This window comes from Phoca vitulina, unplaced genomic scaffold (assembly GCF_004348235.1).
Source record: "Phoca vitulina isolate PV1807 unplaced genomic scaffold, GSC_HSeal_1.0 scaffold123, whole genome shotgun sequence".
In the NCBI taxonomy this organism is placed as follows: Eukaryota; Metazoa; Chordata; class Mammalia; order Carnivora; family Phocidae; genus Phoca; species Phoca vitulina.
Window position 1 is genome coordinate 262,954 of NW_022589826.1, and position 24,203 is coordinate 287,156.

At 44.5% G+C, this 24,203-nt stretch overlaps 2 protein-coding genes across 9 annotated transcripts in view; both read left to right on the forward strand.

Moving 5' to 3' along the window:
* Window positions 1-24,203, forward strand: part of LOC116628559 (piggyBac transposable element-derived protein 1-like) — a 79,095-nt gene that overhangs the window by 34,185 nt on the left and 20,707 nt on the right. For 4 of the 8 annotated variants that reach the window (XM_032398944.1, XM_032398945.1, XM_032398946.1 and 1 more), the window contains one exon: window positions 14,468-14,794. In XM_032398944.1, coding sequence (XP_032254835.1) covers window positions 14,468-14,794 — 327 coding nt within the window. Of the gene's footprint in view, window positions 1-11,128; window positions 11,415-11,755; window positions 11,838-14,467; window positions 14,948-15,256; window positions 15,375-17,251; window positions 18,991-23,477; window positions 23,752-24,203 lie in introns of those variants that run through there. The other 4 variants (XM_032398952.1, XM_032398947.1, XM_032398949.1 and 1 more) reach the window with 4 other exon arrangements.
* On the forward strand, window positions 5,329-9,076 carry NKAPL (NFKB activating protein like). Its single transcript, XM_032398970.1, has one exon. The coding sequence runs from the start codon at window positions 5,487-5,489 to the stop codon at window positions 6,696-6,698; it is 1,212 nt and encodes a 403-aa protein (XP_032254861.1). The 5' UTR covers window positions 5,329-5,486; the 3' UTR covers window positions 6,699-9,076.

Genomic DNA, 24,203 nt, shown 5'->3' on the forward strand with positions numbered 1-24,203 from the left:
TGAAAACTACTAGAAAATATTTGTCTCTTGATGAGCCGCCACAAGAGGTACAAGGCATTGCCATGAAGCATTGTTGGCAAAACAAGTGAACCTGAATCAAATTAGGTTTCTAGATCCTAATAGTTGCATATCGGTGAGATTCAGAAGCAAGTTAGCATTTTTCACACTGCACAGCACATTAGAATTATTGGGGAGCGTTAAAGCATCTTGATATCTTGGTTGCAACCAAGATCAATTCAATCAGGAGGTCGAAGGATGGAACTTAGGTGTGCATAACTATAAAATTTTCATAGGTAGTTGTGATATGCAGGTACGTTTGAGAATTAATGAGCTCAATGGTACTTAAAAGAAGCAATAAATAAAATTCAGAATGTGGGATATTCCGTAGGACAGAAAAACCTGGATCCTCAACAAATACATGGCATTTTTTGAAAAGGCAGCAGAGAAAAGGGAACTGTTTTAAATTAAAAGAGACCGAATAGATGTATTAGCCAAATGCAAACCTTATTTGGAACCTGATCAGAGCAAAACAGCTGTAAAAACACATTTGGGACAACTGGGAAAATTAAAACACAATGATATTAAGGAGTTACTATCAATTTAGTTGTCATAATGATATTGGGGTTATGTTAAGGAAAAAGTCCTCATTTGATAGAAATTTATACTGAGGTACTTGTCGGTGTACTGATATAATGTCTGGATTTGCTTTAAAATAATCAGAACTAGGGGCACCTGGTGGCTCAGTTTAGCCTCAGACTCTTGATCTCAGCTCAGGTCTTAAGCTCTGAGTTTGGGCCCCGTGTTGGGCTCCACACTGGGCATGGAGCCTACCTAAAATTAATAAATAAAATACTCAGAACTAGAGAAAACACACAAAGAAAGGTACCGCGATAGCTGTTGAAGTTGAGCGAGAGGCATAGGGGTTCACTGTAATATGCTCTTTACACTTATACATATTTGAAGTTTTCCACAGAAATTTGCTTTTTAAGTATACAAAGTCCTACTTCTTTCTTGAATAATTCAGTCCAAAAGCCTTTAAGTGGTGCCAGGACGCTGGGATCATGACCTGAGCCGAAGGCAGATGCTTAACTTTAACCAGGTGCCCCACTGTAGACATATTTTAACCCCTACACTGCTTTTACCTGTTGAGGAGCAGTCACCTTGCTGCCAGAGAAAATTAAAAAATGATAGTATGGCTATATGACCTTTTAAAGATATGATCAACTTTTTTTAAAGATTTTATTTTTTAAGTAATCTCTACACCCAACATGGGGCTCAAACTCACAACCCCAAGACCAAGAGTCCCATGCTTGCTGACTGAGCCAGCCAAGGACCCCAATATGATCAGCTTTTAAAGTCCCCTAGAAACTAAAAGACTCACTTCTCTGCTGAGCACAGAGAAATTTAGGGGCTGCTCAAGTTCCTCACATAATTGGTAGCAAAGTTAGGACTAGAAGCTTTGTTATTCAGAGCTTCAGTTATCCAGTGAAATTTTTACCCATTATTGTTTCTCATGAACTCATGAACAATGCCCCTCACCTATACTATTCATTAGTCACTGTCCAGGTAACAAGGGTTACGCTCTCAGCTCGGGGTATTTAGAGTCCCATGAATAAGACTGGAATTTCAGTCATACCTGAAGATTCAGGAGAGTAGAAAATAGAATTTGAGAACATGGGAAAGAAGTACATTACACCAAGTGCTTATATTTCCCCATTATATTCATTATGTTGAAAACTATAAGTAGGTATCTTTGATTTAACTCTGAGGTCTCTAAAAGTCCCTCAGATGGTACATTTTTTCTTGTTTATTGCTTAAAGACATAAAAACTTAATCCTGACACACCTTAGTGGAAATATTAAGATCAAATTAAGTGTCCAAGTAACAGTTGAGATGTTGCTATAATTGTTAGAGACAGGTCTGACCCTTCTAGGCATCAGTATATAGAAATCTTCAGAACAATGGAGAAGAAACAATTCTCCAACCTGCATAGAAACCTTAAAAATGCCTACGTGTTAGGTATTTTGCCATCCTTTGTATTAAGGGAATCAACCATATAGATTCTTATGAAACTGTTACAACATGAACTGTACTAGTTCCAAAATTATACAGTATTTTTTCCTAATTCTGTATCCTCTGTGTGAGACTATAGATGATTCAACAGAATTTATTTTATATGTTGCATCAGGAAAAATAGGATGCTCCTTTGTCTACACCTATTGTTTATAGAGCTGGGAGTAGGGTGAGGTGAGAGAGGCACTTAGGTCACAGAATTTAAGAGAGTGGATGTGTCCTTAGATTTGGGCCCTCAGTGCCTCTCCCGCCTCACCCTACTCCTGGCTCTGTATAGACACAACATTAGAATCCATTAAGCATTTTTATATTTATCTCCTCTGACTCTTCCATTGGTGAGGAAGTGGCATTGCTAGGAGTCTCCCTCATGTCTCTTCACACTCTATTCCTAACTTCCACTACCCGTCTCTTTCTTAGAAACTGCACGTTTAAGCAAGAGTCTTGTTTCTACAGTGAGAGGGTCCCTGATTAATTCATTCATCCAGGTATGTTTATTTGATTTCACCCCAGATACAAAGTGGAGTTTGGGAGAAATCACAAAAGAAATGAAAAGTGTGATTCTTGACCTTGCGATGCCTGGAAATGTATCAGGGAGAAAGTAAAAGGCAAAGTCTAAAAATACAGAAAGTAACACTACAAAATGATAATGTGCAGAGAAGAGGTTGAATACAGCTTTAAAACCGCTGTAGGGTTGCCCCTTCAACAGCACGGTGGTTAGGAGCACTGGCCCAGGCGTAGTCCACCCTTCACAAAATCATAAAAAAAATACATTTACAATACTGCATGTACATTTATTGTAAAAATAAACAAACAAAAAACCCCCACGTGTAGGTGCCCCAGACTGTGGGCAGCGCTCTTCCCAGGTGTTGTTCCCCTGCCTGGAGGCTTGGGCTCAGCAGCCGCCACACCGGGAAAATTTATGGAAAACAATTTTGAGAAAGATAGTAAGATATTACCTATGAGAACAATTTCATTTTAGCTGAGCTTTCAACATCTGGTGCTTTTCTTAATGATTAGAATGTATTGCTATTTCAAAAACTACCTATTTTCTTTTCTTTTAAGATTTATTTATTTATTTGAGAGAGAGAGCAGCCACGTGTACAAGCAAGGCTAAGGGCAGAGGGAGAGGGAGAGAGAGAATCCTCAAGCAGACTCCCGACTGAGCATGGAACCCAACACAGGGCTTGATCCCAGGACCCTGAGATCACGACCTGAGCTGAAATCAAGAGTTGGGCACCTAACCGACTGAGCCACCAGGGTGCCCCCAAAACTACCATTTTTTTAAAAAGATCTTCAAATACATTTTTGTGCTCTATCTGAATGAATATTTGCTCATATATAAATAAAATTAAGAAAATAAAAGCCCCTCCCCCCAAAAAGATATGGTAGGCATTTATTTTTATTCCTATCAGCGTATTTTTTGTACCACTGCTTTCTCTACTAAGTCAGGGGTCAACAAACTACTGTCTACAGACCAAAACTGGCCCACTGCCTGTTTTTGTATGGCGTGAGCAAGAAATTATTTTATATTTTCATATTGTTGAGGAAAAATCAGAAGAATATGATGTGAAAATTGCAGAAATTCAAATTTCAGTGTCTATAAATAGTTTTATTAGAACACATTCATGTTCATTTATATATTATCTATGGCTGTGTTTGCCTTATAATGGTAGTACCCCAATTAAGCAAAATGTTATTCCTCAATTTTTTCATTCTTCCCATTAGAAAACCTGTCTTACAAAAAATGTATTATTACTTTTAACAAAAATAATTTTTATTGAATTTCTAATCAAATACTATAATAATTTATTTTCTTTCATTAAAAGACTTAAATGTTTACAACATTATCAGTTTGGGAAGACAAAGAGTAAAAATGGAGCAAAGTGATCAAAAGACAAATTCAGAGACAGAATAAATGCAGCCTATTTAAATGCCTGCCCGGCTCTGGTGGCTGCTGCCAGAGTGCTGATTCTAAGCCTCAGAATAAGTAATAGTTCAAAATCTCCTCCAGCTTCAACATGTCCCAGGGAGAGATTTTGGTGACTTCAAAGAAGACCTGGTGACAATACTTGGAATGCACAGTCTTGAGCCTATTACAAAGATGCAAAATCAGCAGGATGTTCAACTGCTTGCCCAAGGGGTGAAGATCAGAGGTCTTGTAGCCACTGTAATACTCCAGGGTAGGAGCCCAGTGTCTGAACTTCTTCAGTAGAGGGTCAGGAGGAAGGAGTCAGCAGCTAGCTTGGAGGCCCTCTACTGGATATATTCCTATTCCTGCAGTCATCTCATGGATGATACCTAGCATATCTGCACAGGAAATGATAGGCAATGGGAATGTTGACATCAAATTTGAGGGTTTGCAGGTTGCTGACTTCCATAGTGAGCATCTCATCTTGCTTATAAATATCATCTAAAAATCTAATTTGATCCTATTCAATTTAATTTCCCCACTTTACTGTTTAGAGTCCTAGCAGCAGGAAAGCACTATTTCTAAATTCTGACTTAGCTTTTCTGTCACTTTACAAGTCTGTCAAATAACTGAGGTCAACTTAACTATAGAGAACCAAGATGATGGTATGCCTACGTACATTTCAAGATCAAAGGAAAATGATCTTGCATGAAACGCTGACCATTTCAGAGAGTGAACAAAGTGTGTGCAGAAAGTGGTTCCCAATCACAAAATTCCTGGAGAAATTAACCAGGTTAGGAGACATCTACAAGACTGGGTTGGATGCTTCCCTGCATTTCAGGGGTAGAAAAGTCTGTGAATTTAAGAATTAAAATCACACTTGATCTTACCCAAAAGGCCGAGAAGCGATTAAAATCGTAACTCTGGCCTTCACTTGGCTCAGAGGCTGAGCTTAAACTTCGTTTCCAAAAGAAGTTCTGGTTCTTGCTTCCAGGAGGCACGAGTGGGGTTTGCAATTCACCAGTAGAAGTATTTCCTCCGTGAAGATGGGGGACAGGTTCCTCTCTGAGGATCAACAAAAGGAGCGTGGGACGTAGGAAACCTCCGCCAAGGGGCAATGATGAAGAGGGCCGAAGGGAGCGCGGAGCGAAGGGTATGAAGACGGTCGAAGGCGAATGTCCAAGCAGCGTAGAAGACGTTTGAACAGTAGGGGGGTCACTGGTACAGACTCCTCTTCCGCGACCCCAGGGCTCAGGGCACGGAGGCGGAGCCGAACCACAAGCCCCGCCTCCCCTCTCCACCCACTGCCCCGGAGAAGCCTCCGCTGCCGGCGTTTCCTGTCCCCGCCCGCGCGCGCCGCGTCCTCGCCTAGCGATCCGCCGGAAGCGGAAGTCGCGGCAGAAGCGTTGCTGAAGCGCCTCGGTGGGTGGGCGGTACCGGCTGCCGCTGTGTCTGTGGTAACTGTCCAGCGTCGGGCCTTGGATCGCCCGTGAGGGCGCGGCTCATGGCCCCGGTGTCCCGGTCCCGTTATGTCGAGGACACCGCGGGCTCTCGGAGGTGGCGACGCAGCTCGTCGGGGAGCCCGCCGTCTGCGCAGGCCAGACGCTCCCCGTTGGGAGGCCGCGCCCGCTCTCACTCTCGCGGCCTCGAGGGCCTCAGGCCTCCGTGGGGAGGGCCGGCCGTTGGCGCCCCTTGCCCGCTTGGCCGCTGTCGAGAGCCGGCCCCGGCGTCCCGCAACTACGCGTTCTCATCGTCTTCCGTCTACTGTGGCGGGTACCGCTACCATCACCACGACTATGCGGGCGACCGGCAGTGGGCGGAGGAGCACGCGGAGGAGGAGGAGGAGAGCTTCCGGCAGAGGAGGCTGAGGGAGAGAGAGAGGATTGGGGAGTTGGGAGCTCCTGAGGTGTGGGGGCTGTCGCCAAAGTTTCCTGAGCCGGATTCTGATGAGCACACCCCCGTGGAGGATGACGAGGTAAAGACTCAGAAGACCAGCAGTTCAGACTCCAGCTCCGAGGGAAAAAGGAAGAAGACCAGTCGTTCAAAAAGCAAGAAAAAAAGAAAGAAAAAGTCCAAAAGGAAGCATAGGAAATATGCTGATAATAGTGATGGGAATTCAGACTCCGACACTGATTCTAGCTCTGATGATGATAAAAAGAGAGCCAAAAAAGCCAAGAAGAAGGAGAAGAAAAAGAAACACAGGGGTAAAAAAAACAAGAAAAAGAAGAATAAGAAGACTAAAAAAGAATCCAGTGACTCGAGCTTTGAAGATTCAGAAGGGGAGTTGCCGGAAGATACCTGGATTGGGCAGTCAAAGGTTGCAGATACCCTGGATCTGATAGGTCCGGAAGCACCTGTAATACACACCTCCCAAGATGAGAAACCTTTGAACTATGGCCATGCTCTGCTCCCAGGTGAAGGTGCAGCCATGGCTGAGTATGTAAGAGCTGGAAAGCGAATCCCACGAAGAGGTGAAATTGGGCTGACGAGTGAAGAGATTGCTTCATTTGAATGCTCGGGTTATGTTATGAGTGGTAGCAGGCATCGTAGGATGGAGGCTGTACGGCTGCGTAAAGAGAACCAGATCTACAGTGCTGATGAGAAGAGAGCCCTTGCATCCTTTAACCAGGAAGAGAGACGGAAGAGAGAGAATAAGATTCTAGCCAGTTTCCGAGAGATGGTGTACAGGAAGACAAAAGGGAGAGATGACAAGTAAGGACTTTTAACAACAATTTTATATGACCAAAATAGTGTGAAAAGACTTCATGGTGCTACCGTATCTACTCTGTTAGAAAGTCCTTCAAGAAAAAGCTAAATAGCGTGAAAAGACTTAATGGCGCTACTGTATCTACTATGTTAGAAAGTCCTTCAAGAAAAAGCTGCTGTTTGAGATCTCTTTAACAATTTATTTTGTTACTTTTAATTTAATATGTGCACATGGCTTAACAAATATTCAAATACTACAGTTGGAGAGTTAATAAAAGATCTTTCATCCTAGTCCCTGATTCTTCTCCTCAAAGAAATCTCTTCTTGATGAGATTGCACGTTGCAACCTTGCACGTTGCAGGTTAAAGGTTGGAGTTATTAACCTGAAGATTATTTTCCCTGTTGACCCTGACCTCTCTCTCTCTTGAAGGGCTTCATGGAGCCCTTCATTTGCCCCTAGCAGGACCAGAAAAACCCCAGAAAGAACAAAGGATTCAAATGAGTGTATATTTCTGGTTGCAGTTAACAGATTGAGTTAAAAAATAAAGGAGATTTATTGGTTCGTGTAACTGAAAAGCCCTGCAGGAAAATGGGTTTCCTGCATGGCTTTATGGGACCTTGACTTTTTTCTCTCCATGGGTCATTTTCCTCCGTAGCCTGGTTTCCCTTAAATAACAAAAGGGTTGCCAAAGGTCCTGAGTTTGGTTATATACTTCCTGGTCCACCTCTGAGGAGCGAAAACATTTCTGTCTTGGCATTCCAAACAAGAATCCTGAGATGACCCTGATTGGATTAGCTTAGGTCACATGCCCACTCTCATAAAAGGTACTGTTGTCACGGAGATAGGCCTACTCCTGGAGCTGTGAGTATAGTCAATTTATAGGCTACATGGGGAAGAAGTGGATACCTGAATGAAAATCAGGGTAATGTTGGGAAGGTGTATAGGCAACCAACAAATGCCCACTATAGTTTTGAATGATTTCTAAAAAACACAGTACATGTGCTGAAAGCCAAAATTTTCTTGAAGCTTGCTTTTGACTATTAGGGAATACCTGGCTGAAGGGGACATAGGGTTTATCCATCAAAATAGATCTGAAAAGAAAAGATGAAGGTCCATTGTGCTTGGGTCTTCCAAAGAGTAGATTAGGTGCCACCTTAGACTAAGAGGAGAAAGAAAAAAAATGAGAAGGTATAAAGAATGAAGTTGGTGGAGTTCACGAAAAGATCAGATCAGGAGGGACCTCATGGACAACAAAGTTAGCATTGAAAGGCTGGCTAGCTCCAGTGTTAGAGATGACTTTAGAGTGAGCTCCACTCATGGTCCATGATAAAGCCTTCATTGTCATCCAGTGACATCTGCCTGGATCCTAAGACTTCATTTCATCGCTAAGCAAACTATCTCATTTGAAAAGGGGACTCCCTTTTCAAGGCTCAAGACCCTACTAAGCCCCACAGAGCTGAGGGTGAAGGGGTGGGGTTCTATAATCTCACAGGGCAGTATGAGGTGGAAGGGCACCTTCATCCTAGTAGATGACTTGATTGGCACTGGACCACACTACCTTGAGAATTTCCCCAGAGTATTGGGGAGCACTGGTAAAAGCCAACGTTACATATGTATATTTCTATCTTTAGAAACAAACCATACCACATTTCACCCATGAACTTACACCTTGCTTTTTTCACTTAATACATCTTGGAGATGTTTTAATCAATGTATATAAATATACCTTATTCTTTTTAATGACTTTATAATGTTCTATTGAATGAAAGGACCACATTTTATTGGATGTTTAAGATGTTTCCTATATTTTGCAATTACACAGTACTGAAATGAAAATCTTTGTGGGTATGTGAGAATATTATCTGTAACATTCTCATCTAGAAATAGAATTATTGGGTCAAAAAGAATTATTTGGATCATCTAAAAATGGCCACCTATAAGTGGAGTTCTTGGATTAAATGGAAAATATTTATTAGGTGCTTTTTATATGCTAGGCGCTATGGCAGGTACTGGATATAAACCAGAGAGCAAGTTGAGTTTGATCCTTGCCATCACAACAGAATTTTACATTCTACTGGAGGAGACAGACCTTTAAAAACTACCAGACAAATATGTATTAATTGCGGCATGCTGTGAAGAAAATAAGGGAGTAGAGACAATAATAGGGGGAGGTTTTTGATAGGGTGGTCAGGAAAAGTCTAAGAATGTCACATGTTCTATGTGCTTTTACATTTTAATAGATTTTGCAACATTGCTTTGTAAATAAGATGTACCAGTTTACACACCTACATCACCAACAATATTGTACTTCTAAACCTTTTGATCTTTGCCAATCTAATAGGTGAAAAATGGCGTTTCATTTTTTCTTTCTTTCTTTTTTTTTTTAGAGAGAGCATGAGCGGGTCTGGGGGGGGAGAGGGAGAGGGAGAGACAGTCTTAAGCAGACTCCCCACTGGGTGCAGGGCCCAACACGGGGCTCAATCTTACAACCCTGAGATCATGACCTGAGCTGAAATCAAGAGTCAGATGCTTAACCAACTGAGCCACCCAGGCGCCCCTCGGATTTTTCTTTATTAGTTTATTCATATGATGGTTTAAAGTTACAGATTTCCTAATATAAAGCTATGGGTTAAGTTTATTGGACTCATTTGTAGGTTTTTTATTGTTTAGAACAATCACTGGTCACATAATTTTCTATTTAAAATTCAGAATAATGAATAATATTTTGCTGAATATGTGGAAGCCGAGAGAAAAACAGAAAGCATCATTACAAAAAGATAAGAACTGCTATCTTATGCTATAGCATGGTGGCATGACTTGTAATGCAATAGGGCCTCTACAGATCCTATAGAAGAAGAAGCTTTCATTTTGAATATCTTAAAAATGGACCTGATGGAAACATACGGACCACCATTTTGTTTACAAAAATAAGGATAATCCTGAAAAATGATAACCTCAAATTTGAAAATTGATTTTTAAAATTAGCAACATGTAGTCTGTCCTGTAAGATAGCATCTTTATTAATTCTTATCTACCTCTACCCCTTCCAAAAGATAACTACTTAAATTAAAAATGCAGACCTTGAATTTTTTTAAAAACTCTGCTTTGTTAAACTACATTTTGATTTTCTTTTCTTTTTTTTTTTTTTTAAAGATTTTATTTATTTGACAGAGAGAGAGAGACAGTGAGAGAGGGAACACAAGCAGGGGGAATGGGAGAGGGAGAAGCAGGCTCTCCGCCAAGCAGGGAGCCAGATGCTGGGGGACCCTGGGATCATGACCTGAGCAGAAGGCAGACGCTTAATGACTGAGCCACCCAGGCGCCCCTACATTTTGATTTTCATGGGTTATTCAATACAATGCCAATCTAAGCCTTGATACTATGAGTGACGTTTAAGAAGCCAGCCATGGTAGAGAGTTTGAAAGGGGCAGTAAATTAAGATATATTTACTTCCTTTTTAAATTAAATTTTATGTTTATCTCTTACATAATTTTCAAAAAATATATAAGCCCTTCTTTAGAAAGAAAGAAAATCAGACATATGAGTTTTCTGTCAAAAAAAAAAAGTTAACTTCTAATTAGTAAAGTATTTGCATTGACTGCATTTGTTTGCCTAAGGAAGTTTTAAGGTGAATATATTTAATTGCTGTTTCTAAAAGATACTTCCAAGCTTCTGGCACCCAAGGAGGAAATGTTAACTCTCCTTGTTGTCATGAAACATGTTTTTTTCTTTTGCTGTGATAATTTCAATGCTGAAAACACTGAATAAATTACCTGTCATAAAATAATGATTAGTATATTTAATGATATTTCAAAACTATCAACTAATTAAACAGAAGTTGTTTAGATTTTTAAAAGGATTTATTTTATTCAAAGACTAAAAAACAGTTTTTGGTAAGGTGAATAAGAAGGAATATTTCTCTTTTCTTCTGTAGAATTTTGTAAAGTGATATCTGATGTTTTTTTCCCCCTAAAACCTACATTCCCTGCAAAGTATTGCTGATTATACTTTTCTAGTAATCTACTTAATTTTTCATTACCTTAAATATTTCAATACAAATATATTTTCATTGTTCAATTTAATCTTCAATTCTTTGATACTACGAAAAAAAAGAAAAAAAACACCGATACGGTGACATTTATTTTTGCCGTTGTGTTTGACGACTTTTTAAATTGGGGAGAAATGGAAAGGTACGTGTCTGTGTTTAATTTGTGAGTGAGCAAAGTAGAAATGCTGGTTGTTCATGGTAACAGTTAACCGAGCAGGCCTGTTTTCCCCTTAATAAAATCACCTTCGGCGCGCAAACGAGGGCCGCCCGCGCTCGCCCCTGCACGCCGCCAGTGGGCGGAGCTCTGCCCCTGCCGCAGCTCCGCCCCTGCCGCAGCTCCGCCCCCTGCCGCGCGCCGGAAGCCGGACACCATCGAGCCGCTGTCCTCCCGCGTGCCTAGAGCGGAGGCGACGGTGCGCTGGGGAGCGGACGTTGGCGCTGGGCGAGGATCCCGGGCGGTGCTGGGTGCGTGGTGTGTGCGCTCCGTCTGGGAAGGCCCTGCAGACCCGGGCTGGGGAGCGGCTGGTGCCCTAGGCGCAGAGAAGCTTTCTGCGACAGATGGCCCGCAGGCCGGGTAGGGGGCCGGGGGCGTCCTGAAGCTGCGGATCTGCTGCCTGGGCCCAGCTTAGGCTGCACTTGTTTCATCCGTTGAGCGCAATTTTAAACAGGTGTGGAAGGTAAGCCTTAGAACGTAGTGCTTGAGCAGAAACCTGAAGAACAAGAAAAGACCTGTGTGGCCTCTGGGGGCACGCGCGGTCAGGCAGAGGGAACAGCAAGTGCAAAGGCCTCCAAGCTTGCTTGGCATTCCCGAGGAATAGCAAGGAGCCCGGGAATGTAGACCCGACCGTAGTGAACGGGGGCGGGGTGCGTAGAGGACGGTATCGAGAGGCTGGGGAGCGGGAGGAGGTGTGTAGAAGTGGGCGTTTTATTGTGGAAGTAATTTGGTCGTTTCTTGGTGTGAGGAATTTTTGGAGGATTTTAAGCAGAGGGAAAACATGATCTGATTTATGTTTTAAAGCGTCTATAGCTGGGAACTCACGACGAGATAAGACCGTAAGGCCGCAAGAATGGAATCAGGGAAACTCTTGCAAGTAATTCAGGTAGGAGATGCGGCTGTCTTGAACTTGCATGATGGTAGAAGTGGTTAGTCGTGGTCAGATTAATGATCTACCGGGAAGGCGGAGCCAGCGGTCTTTGCTGTTGGGTCAGATGTGGGTTATGAGAGCGAGAAGGCAAAGTTAAGTCCAAGGGTTTAAGAGCTCATCTGAGGTTGAGCTTTGGGATCTTGTGTAAGTTATTAAACTCTCCATGTCTCAGTATCCTTCTCTGTGCAATGAAGTTGGCAACTGTGTCTTGATACAGTTGTGTGAAGATTAAATGCATTAATACTCATAAAATACATAAAACAGTTGTGTTGGCTTATTGTTTTATTAGCTGAGACATGAAGGGTATATGGGCACTAATGAGAAAAAAAATTGGTGAGTTGAAGAGTGTTCGATGTGGAAGGACCCAGGAACAGGAAAGAGTATCATAAATTTGAGGAACTGAAAGTTCATTAGATCATAAGAAAATTTTAAGCCATATTAGATGTCTTTAACTTGATACTAAGGGTAGTGATGAGTCACTAAATGCAGTAAATGCACAGCAGAGATAGAGTCCTATCTTCTCTTTAGAAATATCACTGCAGTGTGGGAAATAGATTGGTGAGTCAGAAAGATCAGTCACGGTAGTCTGGATAGGAGGAGATGGTGGCAAGGGGGATGAAGAGGAGAGAATAGATTTGAGAGCTATTTAGGCAGAATCAATAGATCTTGATTGATCTGATGCACAAGATGTGAAAGTAGGCTGGAAGGGTCCATTTACCACATTATTTATTATATTGTGTTTGATGCATTTAGTCATGTCATAGAAATGACCACCACTAATTCAGCAATCTATGCTATGTATCTGTATTAGAGTTCTCCAGAGAAGCAGAACCAGTAGGAAATACATAGACATAGACACGTAGGGACAGATTAATTATGAGGAATTGGTTCATGAAATTACAGAGACTGGCAAGTCCCCAAGATCTGCAGGGTGAGTCAGTGAGCTGGAGACCCAGGAGAGCCGATGGTTTAGTTCCATTCTGAGTCTGAAGGCCTGAGAACCGGGAGATCCGATGGTGCAGGGACAGTAGGAAGTAGAAGGCCAGCAGTCTCGAGATCCAGGAAGAGCCGATGTTTCCATTTGAGTACGAAGGCAGGAAAAAAGCTGATGTCCCCGTGTGAAGGCAGTCAAGCAGGGAGAATTCTCTTACTTGGGGGAGAGTCAGCCTTTTTGTTCTATTGAGACCTTCAACTGATTGGACGAAGCCCACCTACATTATAGGGGGCGTCTGTTTTACTCAGTCCACTGATGTAAATGTTACTCTCATCCCAAAACACCCTCACAGAAACCCCCAGAATAATGTTTGACCAAATATCTAGGCACCCCATAATCAAGTTTTCACATAAAATTAACCGTTGTAATACCAAACTTTTATTTCTGGTTAATAATCATCACTTTCTTTGACTTTTTCATTTCTATTAAGAACAGTAGAATTTGGGGCGCCTGGGTGGCTCAGTCGTTAAGCATCTGCCTTCGGCTCAGGTCATGGTCCCAGGGTCCTGGGATCGAGCCCTGCATCGGGCTCCCTGCTCCGCGGGAAGCCTGCTTCTCCCTCTCCCACTCCCCCTGCTTGTGTTCCCTCTCTCACTGTGTCTCTCTCTGTCAAATAAGTAAATAAAATCTTTAAAAAAAAAACAGTAGGATTTGACTTTTTAAATTTTAAGTCCATTTTTTGACCAATATATATATATGTATCTGGTGGGAGTTACCGTCCACATCCAGGACTATATAACAGCAAACTGTATTTGGAGCCCAACCAGGTTTTATAGTGTTTTTAAACCCAAGAGCCAATTTTCACAATTAATTTAGGTGTCTGTTTAATCCAGAACAATGCCTCTTTTTATTCTTGTGAAATTGACTGTTGTAGATGAGCTGCATTCAGGATTTATCTGAAAGTCTCCTCATTAGATTCATGTGAAACATTTAGTAAAAATGCTGCGTAAGTGATAAGGCACAAGGTCAGTTGTCTGACTGTTGGTGTTGCTGGGCTTGATCATTTAAGTTTGTGGCTTCCGGATGTCTCCATTTTTTTTGTAATTAATAAGCAGCATGGTGGTTCTTGGAGACTGTGAGAATGTCCTTTCTCCCCACTCCTTTTGCCCAGTGACTTTACCCATTTGTGGTCTTTGGTTCAATTAGTTATTTCATCAAGCTGCAAAATGGTGATCTTTTCAGATTTATTATTCCTGCTCTGTCAGCTGGCAATCTTGTGTAGAACAAAGTTTTCTCATTTTGTATGTGTGTTCCGTTTTTAGGAATGGTTGTTTTGGAGAGAAAGAAATTGATAGTAATTATTGGAATTGTATGAACCCAGCAAAGGTGTATTGCTGTGGTTACTGTTACTACTACAGCTACTGTTTCTGTGATTCTTTTTTTTTTTTTTTGGTAAAGATTTATTTATTTATTTGAGATTGGGGGGAAGGGGAGGGGCAGAGGGAAAGGGAGAAGCAGACTGACTCCCCACTGAGCAGGGAACCCGATGCGGGACTCGATCCCAGGACCCTGGGATCATGACCTGAGCCGAAGGCAGACACTTAACCGACTGAGCCACCTGTTTCTGTGATTCTTGTTTTTACATTTTCAGGAGGAGACGGTGAAAAGGAAGTTCTCCGGGGCAGAGAGCGCAAGCCGGCTGACGCTGGGGATGGCGACAGCACTGGCTAATGCCCATTCCCCAGCTCCTCTGAATCTGAAGAAGGAGGGGCTTCGGACAGTGAAGGAGGATCCCTGCTCTACTTGGGAACAGGGATTCAAGCTGCCAGGAAACAGCACCGGCCTTGGACAAGAACCGCTGTGCAAACAGTTCAGGCAGTTGCGATATGAAGAGACCACAGGACCCCGCGAGGCGCTGAGCCGGCTCCGGGAGCTCTGCCGTCAGTGGCTGCGGCCCGAGACGCACAGCAAGGAGCAGATCCTGGAGCTGCTGGTGCTGGAGCAGTTCCTGACCATCCTGCCCGACGAGCTGCAGGCCCGGGTGCGGGAGCAGCACCCGGAGAGCGGGGACGAGGTGGTGACTGTGCTGGAGGATTTGCAGCTAGAGCTTGGAGAAGCAGGACAACATGTGGTAAGGAGCAGATTCGTTCTTTTGCAGAAAAGCAGGAGCTGAGACCTTGGGCCGGACAGGTGGGCATGAGCTCAGTAGCAGGAGAACTGCTAAGCTTTGGTTCGGTTTCTTTCCAGTCTGGCTGCTCGAAGCTGTAGGTCAGCCTCCCCTGCTGTCTGCTGGGATGAACTGAACGTGCTGATTCCCCAGCCGCTTTTCTCCACCCCCCGACCCCTGGTTTCTCTACTCCTTCCTCACGTGGAAGTGTTTCCTGAACAGTTTCCGCCTGAGCCCACATGTCCCTAACTGTGCCTACATAACCGTCCCTAGGACCCAGACCAGGCAAAGAAGCAGAAGATGCTCGCAGAGGAGGCGGCCCCTGTGGAAGCAGCGCGGGAGCCGCAGGTCCAGGCTGAGCGTGACGTCCCAAAGCCTGAAGACGAGAAGGGTAAGAAACAGCTGCATCTTCTCGCGTGTGACAGCTGGGCTTTGGCGTCCCCTCTGGCGGCCCAGCTTTTGTGTTTGTTTTGAGTCGGGTTTATTGAGGTGTAATCTACACACGGTAGAAATCACTCTGTAAGTGTCCGGGTCAGTGAGTTTTCACAAATGTGACAAAACTCAGTCATCTAATCACCGCCACAACCTAGGTCTGGAGGATTCCTATCACCCCAAACATTTCCCCCCATCATTTCCTTGGTGCTTCTGTTCAGCAGAAACCAAAGCCTCTGCTGTACCTTCATCTCCTCCTCCAGTTACCACGGGGGTGAAGAAACAGGGTTCGCTGGTTTCTCACCCGAGACAAAGAACCCCAGCCACGTGGGCCAGTGCTCATTTTTTCTTGTGTCCTTCAAGTTGTTGTAGTATTATTACTGTCTTTTCTTTCTAAATGTCACCTAGATTGGTTTTTCACTATATTTTCTTTGTCACTGAAATTCCTCTTTGTTGTTTCTGTCCCTTACATTTTTTTTTAAAGTTTTTATTTATTTATTTGAGAGAGCGCATGTGAGAGCATGAGCGGCGTGAGGAGCAGGGGGAGAAGCAGGCTTCCCATTGAGCAGGGAGCCCGATGCGGGGCTCGATCCCAGGACCCCGGGATCATGACCTGAGCCGAAGGCAGGTGCTTCACCGACTGAGCCCCCCAGGCGCCCCATGATGGGCTTATATTTTAAATATGACAAGTAAATGTCGTCACAGTAGATCCTTGACACTGTCCCTTGCCCTCCCGGTCTGTTGAAAATGCTGTTTTACACTCAAAGTTTAGGTTGTTTTCCGGTTTCAGAGCTGCCCCTGCTTTTTAGTTGTTTATGTCATTAGATCATTGCTGGAAAAGGATCTCTCTTCCTTTAAGCCCTCCCTCCCCTGTGCGCGGCTGCAGGAAGATGTGCACAAGGTGCCTCGCACCGGAGTTGCTGTCTCTGGCTTCTCCTTGCGAGTCCTCCACTGTTTCCTTTGGCTCTCATGTGCTCTCCCTTTGCAGTTGATCTGCTGCCTTTATGTGGCTCACGGTCATGAATTTGCACTAGCTTGTTATTGGTGCTGCTGAGGACCTCTCCCTCCTGCTTTCTGTCTCATTCCAACTTTGCGTCCTCATTCAGGTTCCTGGCCTTGGAAGGCCCATTCTACTCACCCACCTGTGCCTGTGTGTCTGAGCTTGGGTTTTATTCATCAGACATTGCTTACGCTCTTTCACATACCAGACATATGAGCAAATTATTACAACATCAAGATACTCGGTATCTGTTGAGCCACACAGGAAAGCAACTGCTGCTGTCCAAGGAGATCAGGACAGTTCAAGACATTTTTGTGAACTTCATGTTACCCTTGAGGGTAAAACCCAGTGGCTTTGATCTGTTGGTGAGGACAGTGAGCCCAGAGGGTTTAGATTACACAGCCAATCAGTGATAAAATGGGCTCTGTGTCTGCATTTCTTCATTTCCAGTACTTTCTCTTTCTTATTGGCCCCAGGGCCCTCGGTTGACCTTGCTTTTTTATACTCCAGCTGACAAACCATTTTCAAGAATGTACAGCCATGCCCTTTGAGACTGTTTGCTTGCTTGCTAACTTTGTGTGCTGTGTGTATGTCACATGATCAAGTTCAAACCATTTAAGATAAGCTGCCTCCTGCCACAGTCCCCATCCTCCCCCGACAGCCACTGTTAACAATTTCTTGTGTACCATTGCGTGTATGTTCTGTGCAGATGCAAGCATCCACAACATTTCCACTTGGCACACATGGCGTGATTTAAATTTATTCCTCCTAATTGCAGATTCCCTTCCCTAAGCATCAAAAAACAAGTAATTGGTAGTATATATTTAATGTTTCAGGTGAGGAGACAAAGATTGAGAATGGGAAGACGGTGGTAGAGACAGATTCTTGTGGAGGAGTGGAATCATCTGGGAAAGTATCTGAACCCATAGAACCTCGTCATGAGGACCCTAACTTGGAAGGGCAGCAGGTCAAGCCCAAGGAGAAGACTGAATATAAATGCTCAGACTGTGGGGAGGGATTCACCCAGCGCTCAGACCTGATTAGACACGAAGGGACACACACACAAGGGAAGCTCTGTGAATCTGAGGCTTGTCAGAGTCCTAGTCCTACTGCACATCAGAAAATCCGCTCTAGAGAGAAAGGTCATCAGTGTCACGAGTGTGGGAAAGCCTTTCAGAGAAGTTCACACCTTGTCAGGCACCAGAAAATCCATCTTGGAGAGAAGCCTTATCAGTGCAAAGAGTGTGGAAAGGTCTTTAGCCAGAATGCAGGCCTTTTGGAACACCTCAGAATCCATACTGGAGAGAAACCTTACCTGTGCATCCATTGTGGGAAGAACTTCAGGCGCAGCTCCCACCTCAACCGACACCAGAGAATTCACAGTCAGGAGGAGCCCTGTGAGTGCAAGGAGTGTGGGAAGACCTTCAGTCAGGCCCTTTTCCTCACCCACCACCAGAGAATCCACAGCCACTCCAGAAGCCATCGCTGTAACGAGTGCGGGAAAGCCTTCAGTTTGACCTCGGACCTTATTCGCCATCACAGGATTCACACTGGAGAAAAGCCTTTTAAGTGTGCCGTATGCCAGAAAGCCTTCCGACTGAACTCCCACCTGGCTCAGCACGTGAGAATCCACAACGAAGAAAAACCCTATGAGTGTAATGAATGTGGCGAAGCCTTCAGGCAGAGGTCGGGTCTTTTTCAGCATCAGAGATATCACCACAAACACAGTCTGGCTTGATGGGGCATCCTCTCTGCAAGGAACATGACGGACAGTATGTTGACAAGCAAACAGCACTTTAGGAAGAGTCACTCCAGCCAATTCCAGCCTCAGAGAACTCCAGGGGGCCAAGCGGGAGGCTCTGTCCCTTCACTTGTGCTCAGCCTTGGACCAGAATGATTTGATCCTCGATGGGACTGTGGGAACAAGCAAAGCAACATTCTTCACTGCAGGACTTCTCTGAGCCTTTAACATGGTAAATGCATGATTGCACACCTCCCAAGTAGTAGAGAGCCTCATGATTGAGGGCTTTGAAGTCAGCAGTGAGTCAGTCAAGTATCCACGGATTTATAGGCTTGAACAGAACAAGAGCAGGTCAATATTTTTGCATCTGCTACAGCAACAGCTATAAAATAAAACTAATGATGTTTGGAAATACACCACTCTCAGAGTGCAGGTTAATGGTGGGCATTTTCCCCCACTGGTTTTACTAACCAACCCCTACTGGCATCCCCCCCACTTTCCCCACCCCCAGTCAGCAGAAGCATTTTGGAAAGCAAAGAAAATTTAATTTGACCACTTCCCACCCCATTCTTGCCACAATACTTCACTGATTCAAGTTGGAAATCAAGGTTTTACTTAAAGTGTGGAAGACATTTCATAAGTCATTTGAATGAATTCAGGTAGCAGCTGTCTTCCTTGATAACTCCGGTGCCAGGATAGTTGGCTCCTGCATAGACACTGTTTAGTAAGTGGGGAAAGAAATTAGACCTTTTCCATTTAATACTGATAATGCAATTTTATTTTATTTTTTATTTATTTTTTAAAGATTTTATTTATTTGAGAGAGAGAGCATGAGCAGGGGGGAGGGTGGAGGGAGAGAAGCAGACTCTCTGCTGAGCACGGAGCCTGACACAGGGCTCGATCCCAGGACCCTGAGATCATGACCTGAACCAGAATCAAGAGTCAGATGCTTAACCAGCTGAGCCACCTAGATGCCCCTAATAATGTAATTTTAAAATGTTGCTTGTTCTGGAATTCTTTGGAAGTCAATAAAGTCAGCTGGGAGATCATGATTTTATACTGTGAATACCAAACTGTCCTGGTAACGATGAAGAGGATTGTGCTTCGGGGAGTCCACTCCTGAACCATCACTGCTTGCTGATTGTCATAGCTGCACAGGACAAAGTGTCTCAGCCACGAGAATGAACCCTCGTGTGTTGTTGAGGGTTTGGTGCATCTGCACATAGTTTAGAAACAAACGAGGAGTGACTTCACAAAAGCTTGTTTTTCTCTCAGGTAGAAAAATCTGGAGACATGCAGTCCAGGACTGATAAAGTGGTTCCATGACACCACTAGGGACCCTGCTGCTTTTCTGCTCCAACATCCTAGTGCACACCATCGGTCCTGAGGTTGTCACATGATGCTTGGTAGCTGCTGAAGCTCCAGCCATCACGTGCAAAATGCAGACAGAGGCAGGAGAAAGATGCCTCCCAGCTCGGCCAACCCTCTGTGAGCAGCCTCCCAGAAGTCACTTCCACACATATGCTCAGGCCAAAACTTGGGAAGGGGAGTCTGGAGAGCGTGTCTTGTTGTGGTTTGCGGAGTGCCCAGCCAAAAACTAAGCTGCTGTCACTAGGAAGAAAGGGGAGCATGAAGGCTGGAACAGGCACTTTGCAGTCTTTGACCCACTTCCCACCTGCTGCGTGCGCTGTGACCAGGTGCCACCGTTACACCATTTCCTGGAGGAGCACCAAGCCTGTGGGAGAAGCAGTGCAACTTTTGTGGCACTAAAGAATTTCATGGGAACAGTCATGTTCCATTCCTTAGGGAGTCGTAAAGCTATCTGTCTTTCAATCTGCCGATGAATAAAATTAAGTTGATATCAGGGATTTTCTCCCAAGTGTCTTGACGGCTGTGCTGAGGTCAGTACCTAAGCATTCAGCTCTGTGTCATAGTTTAAATCTATTTGATTCTGTTCTGTTTTAGAAGGAAAGAACAGAGAATGTCTGTTTCCTTCTCTGTTAAGAAGGAAAAAACGGGCGCCTGGGTGGCTCAGTCGTTAAGCGTCTGCCTTCAGCTCAGGTCATGATCCCGGGGTCCTGGGATCGAGCCCCACATCGGGCTCCCTGGTCAGCAGGAAGCCTGCTTCTCCCTCTCCCACTCCTGCTCCCCCTGCTTGTGTTCCCTCTCTCGCTGTCTCTCTCTGTCACATAAATAAAATAAAATCTTAAAAAAAAAAAAAAAATCTCATGAAAAAGCAATGACGACAAGAGTCAAAGTATGAAGAGTGATATACCCTTAAATATCTGGAAAATTTAGCTTTCTTCGTGGTGCTTCTGTAGTACACGCATTACAAGTTTTCTAGATTCCTTGATACCTTAACCAACCAATACCTAATGGGGAGGGTAAGTGGGAGTGGGGGCAAGAGAATCTCAAGCAGGCTCCACGCCCAGGACCCCGAGATAATGACCTGAGCCGAAATCAAGAGCCAGGTGCCCCTGGATACAGGTATATTTTAATAACATGCTTTTCTTTTCTATTCTTGAAGATTATAGAAACATTGAACAAAGGGCAAAATGTTATAACAGATCTTGATGAAGGTTTTGCTTGCAATGCAACACATGATAGATGCTCTAGAAGGAAAGCTGAAAGTATTCAGAGGGCAGCAACCCAGAAAGGATGAGCTGTATTGCAAAGTATCTTCTACTGATCAGCTTTTCTGTTGGGATAGTATCCTATAATGTTCAAAAAAGAGTGGTACTTGTGTGTCTTCATTTCCTGTTCACTCTCCTGTTTAAAAAACTGATAAAGTTATTAATAAGTGTGCCATTATAAATGTAGTATGGAAAAACGGGAAAGGGAAAAATAAAGCACCCTAATTTTCACCTGTCAAAAATAATCACTGTTTAATGTGCATATATACACACACATACTCGAATTGTGATTAGTCATTACTAATAATTTCTGCTTAATTTTTAATATCGTAATTGTCCATGTTTATCTTCATAAATTCTTAATTAATTAACTCTTGTTTATTATAGAAATTCATATATTTTGTAAAAACCTTGAAAAATGTAAAGAAAGCAAATCATCCTGCTTCATGGGCCAGGTATAATCCCTTAATAAAGTATTTTGAGATACTGATCTTTTTTTATGCGTAGAAACACTTTACTTTTCTACTGGATTTCATATCATGAACAGTTTTGATTTGTAAAAGAAAAGGACAGTCCATTTGCTTATCTGCCCAGTCCATTCTAGACCAGTTCTGCCATGATCCTGGGTGGGCAGCTTGCCATGTGACCCTTCTCTGACCACTGAGGTTTGGATCGGGTGGGCGACCCCTAAGCCAGGCTTGGTCATTTGGATACCCCCAGAAGTTCGATATTGGGTCACAGATTCTGGTTCATCTCTGTTAGACATTTGAACAAGAAACTGATCTAGAGCTGGAACCATTTTTGTGGTCACATAAAAACCAAATAGAAACAAACCAGCCTAGTGAGAAGTAAAAGAATGAAAGCAAGTCCTGAAGCTGGGACCCTATGAAGGCTCAGCGCAACTCAGGATAAACGACTCTGGCCCTCAGCTCCTGAGGTCCATCACACTCCCAGCTGGTCCTGGGAGTCCAAGGAACACCCTGTTTCCTTCTGTTAAAGGTTTCTTTTAAGTCATTTGGATTGGGTTTCTGAACCTTGCTAACAAGTAAACCCAAAAATCCCTGATTAAGACACCCAGATAACTAAAAGTCTTCATGGAAGATCATTTATTTTTATTTAAAAAAAAATTTTTTTAAAGATTTTATTTGAGAGGATGAGCAAGAGTACAAGCAGGGGGAGGGGCGGGGGAGAGGGAAAAGCAGACTCCCTGCTAAGCAGGGAGCTGATGCAGGACTGGAACCCAGGACCCTGATACGACCTGAGCTGAAGACAGCTGCTTAACCAACTGAGACACCCAAGCATCCGGAGATAATTTTAATATAGGTTGCACAATATTCTATGGTGTATGTTCCCATTGTTAGTCGTTTAGTTTATAGTTTGTCACCACAAACATTTCAGTAAACATCCTTGGACATAATAGCTTTGCTCACTTTGTAGAATTCTTTTCCTTCATTCAATTCCTGAAAGTAGGATGAATGAGACAAAGGGGTAGGCACATTTTCTAAGGCTTTTGATTCATTTGCCAGATTGCCCTCCAGAAGGGTTATACTAATCTGTGCCTTCTGTTAGCAGTCTGTGAAAATGCCCGTTTTTCCATACCCACATCAAACCTGGGAATTATTCTTTTGCACATTTGACAATCTGGTGCATACGAAATGAGTCTTTTTTAAGGGGTTTTAGAAGAATACTTTTGCTGCCAAAGTTGAACATCTACTTGCATGTGAATTGGTCATTTATAATTCTGGTTTTGTGAACAGCTATGCTCACGTTTTTCTGGATTTTTCTATTAGATTCTTTTAAACAGCAGTGCCCTTTAAAATTAATAGGGGGGCTGTATATATTAAATTTTAGATGCACATGCTCTTTGACAGATCAATTCCAATGTGTAGTATTTAAGCTGGAATCATAAAAATATGTGAAGATACTGTTCTCTGCAGCATTACTTACTGTGGGCAAATAGACACACATATACACACGTCCTATGAAACGATAGGGATAGTTAGGTAAATTGGTGTGCACCCGTACAACGGAAACCATGAGGCTGTTAAAAAATAGGCTGATACGGAAAGATCTCCAAACTATGTTAACAGAAGAGGCTGAGGTGTAAATTCATGTTGTGAGCCCATGAGTTTAAAAATATATAGCTACATATTCACTAAACGAATGTTTATTGAGTGCTACTATGTGGCTGGTAGTGTCCTGGGAAAACACACGAAACATTAACAACGGTTAACTTTGGGGATGGGGTACTTTTCATTTTATAGTTTCTAAGCAACTTGATTTTTATTGGGCACACATAATTACATATTTAAATTTTAAGAACTTGTGCTGCTTGCTAGATTGTCATTGTTCATCTAACCAGCAACCTGAGGGTACTAAAAAGGGAGTCTCGGCTTTGCCATCTTGTTTTTGTTTTTGTTTTTTTTAAGATTTCTTATTTATTTCACAGAGGAAGACACAGCGAGAGGGAACACAAGCAGGGAGCCCGATGCGGGGCTCGATCCCGGGACCTGGGATCATGACCTGAGCCGAAGGCAGGAGCCTGACGACTGCGCCGCCCACGCGCCCCTGCCATCTTGTTTTTAACGGAAACAATCCACAGAGGTGAAGGGCCTGCTCGGGTCTTCGGGACGCGCCTGCGCAGGGCGGCGGCGGGGGTCCTCCCGGCGCACTAGAGAGACGGGCGGCCTCGATCCTAGAGAGGCCGGGGCCGCGTTCCTAGAAAAGCCGCTACTCGGCTGCCCGAGCAGCGGAAGAAGCTTTGGAGATGCGGCCGCACCGCCGCCCGGAACCTGTGGCGAGGCCGCCGCGTCTTTGCTGAACACGATTCTTGAGCTTTTGGTCCGCTGACCAGCAGTCGGACGCGCACGTATTGCGCGCCCGCTTGGTGCCTCCGGGGTGCTCCGGGCGCCGCAGGTGCCCCTCCGTGCCTTCTCCGACCGCCGTGCTGCGCGGACACCAGGTGGGAGCCGGGCTCCTGGGGCTGTGTGGACGGGGCCTCCGACCTCGGGGGCCGGGAGCCGGGCTCGCTGGGGCTGTGTGGACGGGGCCTCCGACCTCGGGGGCCGGGAGCCGGGCTCGCTGGGGCTGTGTGGACGGGGCCTCCGACCTCGGGGCCGGGAGCCGGGCTCGCTGGGTCTGTGTGGACGGGGCCTCCGACCTCGGGGGCCGGGAGCCGGGCTCGCTGGGGCTTGTGGACGGGGCCTCCGATCGGGGGCTGGGAGCCGGGCTCGCTGGGGCTGTGTGGACGGGGCATCTGACCTCGGGGGACGGGAGCCGGGCTCGTTGGGGCTGTGTGGACGGGGCCTCCGACCTCGGGGCCGGGAGCCGGGCTCGTTGGGGCTGTGTGGACGGGACCTCTGACCTCGGGGGGCGGGAGCCGGGCTCGCTGGGGCTGTGTGGACGGGGCCTCCG